The sequence below is a fragment of the Nicotiana tabacum genome, chromosome 3 (genome assembly GCF_000715075.1).
Source record: "Nicotiana tabacum cultivar K326 chromosome 3, ASM71507v2, whole genome shotgun sequence".
In the NCBI taxonomy this organism is placed as follows: domain Eukaryota; kingdom Viridiplantae; phylum Streptophyta; class Magnoliopsida; order Solanales; family Solanaceae; genus Nicotiana; species Nicotiana tabacum.
The window spans coordinates 120,990,655-120,997,598 of record NC_134082.1 but is presented as its reverse complement, the minus strand read 5'-3'; the positions used below and the strand labels follow the sequence as shown (position 1 = coordinate 120,997,598).

The 6,944-nt window shown below is 31.8% G+C and overlaps 1 protein-coding gene across 1 annotated transcript; it reads right to left on the bottom strand.

Annotated features, from left to right (window-relative positions):
* Window positions 1–4,563: 4,563 nt before the first annotated feature.
* LOC107825236 (transcription factor bHLH93-like) lies at window positions 4,564–6,606 on the bottom strand. The gene is made up of 4 exons (XM_016652067.2): window positions 5,981–6,606; window positions 5,565–5,738; window positions 5,203–5,370; window positions 4,564–4,816 (listed from the first exon to the last, which is right to left on the bottom strand). The coding sequence occupies exons 1-4, from the start codon at window positions 6,563–6,565 to the stop codon at window positions 4,730–4,732; spliced, it is 1,014 nt and encodes a 337-aa protein (XP_016507553.1). The 5' UTR covers window positions 6,566–6,606; the 3' UTR covers window positions 4,564–4,729.
* Between the last annotated feature and the right edge of the window lie 338 nt (window positions 6,607–6,944).

Below are 6,944 nucleotides of genomic sequence, written 5' to 3'. Positions count from 1 at the left end.
CTGCTTTTTGGATAGTGTTTTGGTAAAGATGGTGTTTAGTTAAGAAAAAATTATGTTTTCATTTTATTCATTGTATTAACAGTGTTTATATATGATCATTTCAATTATTCAGTCGATGTATTCAGTTTTTGTGCATCTGAATTCATCTGTAATCAACAGGTTGTGTTTGTATGGTTACAACAGGTTGTATTTATATGTATTCAACAGGTTGTATTCATATGTATTCAACATATTGTGTTAATCTGTATTCAACATCTTGCATTCATATGGATTCAACAGGTTGCATTAATACTAATTTAACAGGTTGTATTCATCTGTATTTCAATAGGTTGTATTTATCTATATTAATTAGGTTGTATTTATCTGTATTCACCAGGTTATATTCACATATTTTCCACAGGTTTTATCCATATGTATTGTATAGGTTGTCTTTATATATATTTAGATGTATTTACATATATTAGGAGTCTATGAGACCTTTATACAATACATATTTAGACCTTCATATGTGTATAACAGATTGTATTAATATGTATTCAGGAGTATTTGAATGCATGTATTTAATATTAAGAGATCATATACCATCCCTGATACAAAAGTCGTTTTGTATTTATGTGTATTCAGAAAAAAGAATCAGTCCTAATGAATGAAATATTACAGCTTTTTATAATACAATCATATCGTATGTATATAACATATTGTATTCATCTGTATTTAGATGTATTCAAATACATATATATAATATTCAGAGATCATATATCAACTATGTATTCAGATTTTATTCATCTGTATTCAGAGATCATGAATTAATATAATAGTCGTATTGTAATTATGTATTCAGATTTAATACACCAACTAAATATATCCAGAATATATTCGCGAAAAAAAGCCAACATGTATCTGTAGACCGATTTCTGTATATGAATGTATCAATTCTCTATTTTATTTGTTGAACACAGAAGCACACACGAAAAAAAAAAACAGAAAAGAGAAGAAATAATCGGCGAATGCTATATTTTGATATATATATATATATAACGTCTTAGGAAAAAAAATGCAGATTATTCGCTTAAAAACGATTATGGGTGATGTAATTGGGTTAGTTGAGTTATATAGGAGTCTATTATGTTAATTTATACACTTTCCGTTAAAAAAATCTGAATAGACCTAAAATTGCGCAATTTACATTACGACATACAGTCGAATACAATCACGTACACCCACATACATTTGTCTATCCAGCTGTAGCCCCATGTTTCGCGCCGACTTTTGCTACTGTATTCATGAATACAGTAGCTTAAATACATCAAATACATCTTATAACAACAGAAAACGTATCTACAATCCGTAATATAGCAAATGATATATATACATAGGTATTTACCACTTAAAGATAGTGCTTTATGAAATTTTTTTATTTTTGAATGACCACTTGTAAATTTGGCTATTTTTAAATTTCTCCCGAAATTGTACCCATGAGCTGGGGAGGCCCAAACGCGCTGAAGGATTTGGAAGTGATCCATTTTCATGTTACTATCACCTGCTTTAGCTACATGAATCCCCAGTTTTGTCGCATCTATCGTGTTTCCATTCACGAACCCAATAATTAGTTGATATCTGTTGGAAGTCAATATTCCAATAAAAATTTCTGAATTCTCTTCTATAAGATCACAAAAGTTAACTGATTAAAATTCCTTTGGGAAATACTAAACAACTCATATGATTAATTTTAATTTAATTATACCAGGTCAAGCAAAAAAATACATTTTAAATAAGACCGAGAGAGAATTTTTAGGACATCCACTATGAGATTCCCTCCTGAGTCCTGACTCGCAAACTCCAGCATCCTATGTAGACATGTCAAATGGGCTGGCCAGACCTAATTTGGGCCAAAATTTTGTAGAAATTACACCAAATAGGCACTTTATAGGGTCTTGAATTGTCCTAATTTCAGTTTATAGTCAGTTTCTGAATTTCTGTTTTACAATTCAATTTTCATGCGTTTTGAATTGAACTAAAATTAATATTTTTAGTTTAAATTTTTAAAATAAAATAAATACTGGCTAATCCCTAAATAGCAGTCCTAAGAATGGTTGTTTGTGTATTTCCCCCAAAAATATTGAACCTTGCACCAAAAGCAGAATAAGATCCATAAGAATTATAAGGAGCCCGTGCAAGTTCAACCCGCTAACCGAATAGGAATTTTTACCTCCTATAGCAAAGGTTGATACCTTATTTATTTTAAATAAATACCCTTTTAAAAAATTATATTTCATAGCTACATTTTGATTTTTATAACTTATGTATTCAGATGTATATATGTATTCAAATGTATCTGCAGTATGCATTCATATGTTTTTGCACTATAAATGACCTGTTATACTTCATGTATTCAATGTATTTTTATGTATTTAACTATATTCAATGTAATTATATAATTTCTCTGAAGATTGCTATGTTTTTGGGGTGTTTTTTGATTGAGAATTTTTTTTATAACTGGAAATACAAATTTTATGTGTTGTAATTGAGTTTGAGTTATATTAGGAGTTTATTATGTTAATTGATTCACTTTCCGTTTAAAAACAGTTGAATAGACCATGAATTGCGCTATTTCACGATGTGAATACAGTCGAATACAATAATCTGTCTAGCTGTAATCCCCTGTTTCAGTCGAGAAATGCTACTATATTCATGAATACAGTAGCTTAAATACATCAAATACACTCTAAAAAACCTGAAAACATAGCTATAAAAAGTAATATAGTAAATAATAGCTACAACTAACTAATAACCACTAAACAAAAGTGGTTTGTGAAAAATTCTCCAACGGATTATGTGCGTCCATTCTGGTAACCGGATGCAAGACCCAATTGGACCAAGCCAATAGTCCAAGACAAGGCCAGGCCATTAAAATGTCCCAAATTATCCCTGGAACTTTTTAGAAGAATTAACCCAAATAGTCGTTCATCCAACTGCTTAAACTAAAAATAGCTGGTGGAGGTATAATGTGTGCATAATTTATGTATTAAATGTGCATAATTATGTATGATAAATGTATAATCTAAATATATGGCTAGGAAAAGTAAATAACGTATATGACCGGCTATTTGCGTAAAGATCCCAACTTTTTATATATTTATATTTCTATAAGTTAAGTTTATTAAAATATACTCTATTGAATAAGAAATTTAAAAAAATACTTCCTCCGGTCCACTTTAATTGATTCTTTGGTCTTTATTTTATGGTCCACATTATTTGATTTTTTCAGATATCAAAAAAGAATTAACTTCTTTTTTTCAAAGTTGTCCTTGGAGTAAAGGGCCTAGGAATTTTGTTATATTTTCAAGGAACAAATTAATGTTAATATGGTCAATTTCATTATTAAATAATGCTAAAATATGAATTCCCTAATATGTGTAAAAACAGCCAAAAATCGTACAAATTGCACGGGGCGCCCTATTTGGTCGCCCCATTTAACATATACCCATTTTTTAAAAAAGTTTTAATTTGTACCCACTTTTTAAACAATTTCAGCCTCCTTTCTCCTCCTCCTTCCCCCCCTCAGACAAATCTTGTATATTCTAATTATAGAACCGCATTAAAGTCTGTTGTGAACAAGGAATAGGATAAAAGCATCACAGATCAAATTAATCATTGGCTAAATTAAGTAATGTGGTATCTTTATTTATTTTTAATTTTATCCACAAATATATAAGCGAGAAGAAACACCATTAAACATACAAATGGGACACCCAATAACTGATCAAGTTGTCACCTTTATCTTCTTCTTCTTCTTTGTATGCTCTTTATCAGCACTGAGTCAACTCAGCTACCATTTTCATGTGACTCGTCAAACCCAGTTACCAGTTCATTTCCCTTCTGCAACGCCACCTTACCCATCCCCCAAAGGATAAATGACCTCGTGTCACGCCTTAAGTTGGAGGAAAAAATATAACGCTGGTTAATTTGTGATGCTATTCAACTTTGAATTGTTTCCTTCTCTAGAGCTGAAGTTCGTCAGTTACAAACAAAAACTTTAGCTTTAGAGCTGAAGATCGCCAGTTACAAAAACAAAAACTTCAGCTCCAGTTACAAAAACAAAAACTTTAGCAATTACAAACAAAAACTTCAGCAAATAGAGAACAAAACTTAGTTACTATGCTTAAGTTCAGCAATTACAAACAAAAACTTCAGCACACTTGCTACTTCAGTCCCATCTACTAGAATGCTGAAGTTTTGTGTGTTTGTCTTTGCTCTTCAGGTCCGTATACTGAAATTACGCGAAAAAATGGGTACGTTTGCAATTTTTTTTGCAAAGCGGACACAATTTAAAACGTGACCCAAAAAACGGATATAAATGCACATCTCCCAAAAATCAATTAAAGCTGAGCTGAGGGAGTAAAATAAGATAATGTGCATAGTCTTAGCAAAATTTGTGTTTCGCTTTTACTTAGGATGACTTGGGATACTATTTTTCGAAGTTGGGTCATAAATAATGCAACAACACCTTTTGAACATTTGAGACATTATGAAATAATATAATGCAGCTGTTTACGAAAAAAAAAAACTCATTTTAAGGATGTGGCATTGCAGAAAAAATAAATGAATAAAGGGAGCTCAATTGGAGAATGATCATTAACATTTATTAAATTGCTTTACTCATTGAACATCAGACAAAATCTCTTAAAACTTTCTTCGAGCTTCGCGTCTATAAATATCATCCCGGCCCCTAGAGACATCTTCCTCCATAACCTGCAGTTTTGAACAAAGCTTGCTGGACGTCTTCAGACCTCAAAATTGTTCGATGCTCCGTTGCCTAAAAAATAAACGATGAAATAGACCAATAATATATTTAGTAGGCCTTTGGATAAGTACTTTAGATGGACTTGGAAAAAAGTATTCGAAAATGAGATGAAAAGAAATTGTGGGATTAAGTTTAATCTGGACGGAAATATTCACTTGAAAAACAAGTTTTTGATGGTTGAAAATACAATATATGAGAGGAAAACATTATTTCACTTGAATACACCACCAATTTTCCAATATACCACTAAAATATTAAAGTTCACTATTTGCAAATATTGAATATTGAACTGCTCGAACAGGTTGAGGATCAAAATGATTATTAGGGCATATAATAGCACCAGAATTTACCAGATGGATGTAGTAATTGACGAAGAACATGGTGAAAGTAGATGTTACCTCGGAACAAGAAGCTCGCATTGAAAAGTCACTGAAACAGCTGACAACACATTGTTGCACGTCAAGACCTAATGCTTCTATTGTGCTTACTGTGGATAAAACTAGTCCAGGCTTCGCTGCGCAACATATCTCTATCCTCGTCTCCTCATTTCTCCTTTCTACATCAAACTGTAATACAGTAGTAGTATTTTTTTTTCACCCACACAACGAGAAAGTCGTCACATCTCTTATCCTAATATTAAAAAGTATTCCTCCCTCTAGAAAGAGACGATTTTTCCAAACAAGATTGTAATATAATAAAAGTATTCTTTTGAGAAGTGGACGAATACTAGTCGAGATAATTATTAAGATAAAATTTGTACCTTTGGAGGGTTTTTGACAAATGCTTCATTAGGCTTTAGCTCTTTGTAATTTCCCATAAATTTCCTATCCTTAGTTTCGTCTTCCATTTCATGATCTTCACGCAACCTGTGAATTTTATCTATGAGCTCCTTCATGTAATCAATTGTATCTCCAAGTATGGATGTTCTGTCCATCTGATAAAAAAAAGATGAATTATTCAATTAGCGCATTCTACACTACAACGAGAAACTGTATAAATTTTTTTACACAATCACGTCAATTATTAGGTGATTACCTATAGATTTCTTGGTAATTAAAAGTTAAGTGAATAAAAATATATGGTAACTAATCTATTATCATACATTTTAAAATTCATTAATACTAGTAATATTTACGAGTTTAAATGAAGAGAATGTAAGGGTGATGGATGATTCACCTTGCTTATTTTGGGAACAATGGATCTAAGCATGGAGAGACGGTCATTGAGTCGTTTCCTTCTCCTCCTTTCTGCCATTAGATTTTTAGAGGGCTGCCCCTCAACCTTCTTAACTTTAGTACTACTCTTCTTTTCTCCCATATTATTAATTCTTGAAGCGGCTTCTTCCATTTTGACCTTGTTATTAAAACAGCTTGAATCTTGTCCCAGGCCAATATGGCCATGAAAATCGGTAGAAATAAGGCCAACTCCTTCTCCTTCCTCCACAGTGGCTCTATTACTGTACTCTTCTTGAATATAATTAGTTGAATCAACTTCAGCTGGGGCTGTAATAAAAGCATCAAGAAAAGGGTAAGATTCTTGTGGAGTGAAAGCAGGACATGGAAAGCTGGATTCTGCAGGTGAAATGAGCTCTAAAAGGGAAGAGTTTTGGGCTATAAATTCTGGGTTTTGTTGATAAAAGCTGGATGATTCAATGTTCCATGCATTTGGGAAGAGTTCCTTTACTCCACTTGTAAAACTATTCCAACTTTCTATCCTCGGAGACAGCAATTCCTCTAAAAAATCCTGTTGAGTGAGCTCCATCTTTTTCTTTTCTCTCTCTCTCAAACGTCAAAAATTGAATAGACGGGTTATAAGAACGTGACGTCGCATCTATATATAGACAAAGAGTACTATATTTTTATATTAGTCATATTATATTAATAATAATATTATTCCATCCGTTTTATTTTATATAGTGTGTTTGATTGCGATGATTGTTTCAAGATTTTGATTATGGGCATCCAACAAAATATAAAGATGTCGCATAAGATATAAATATGTGTCAAGAGAATTCAAGAATATATATATACAAAAAGTACGTTATATGGTATATATAGTGTCTTAGCATGTACGAAAAGTATCCTAAGAACTTATGAATTGTCATTTCAATTGAACCTCTTTCACCAAGGTAGCAATTTCT

Bases quoted from the DNA above. Each gene is read 5' to 3' on its own strand.
- LOC107825236 (XM_016652067.2), bottom strand. From the start codon at position 6,565: ATGGAGCTCACTCAACAGGATTTTTTAGAGGAATTGCTGTCTCCGAGG. The intron at 5,739-5,980 runs GTGAATCATCCA...TTTTTTTATCAG, and splicing joins TTGTTCCCAAAATAAGCAAG to ATGGACAGAACATCCATACT. The intron at 5,371-5,564 runs GTACAAATTTTA...ACTGTATTACAG, and splicing joins TTGTCAAAAACCCTCCAAAG to TTTGATGTAGAAAGGAGAAA.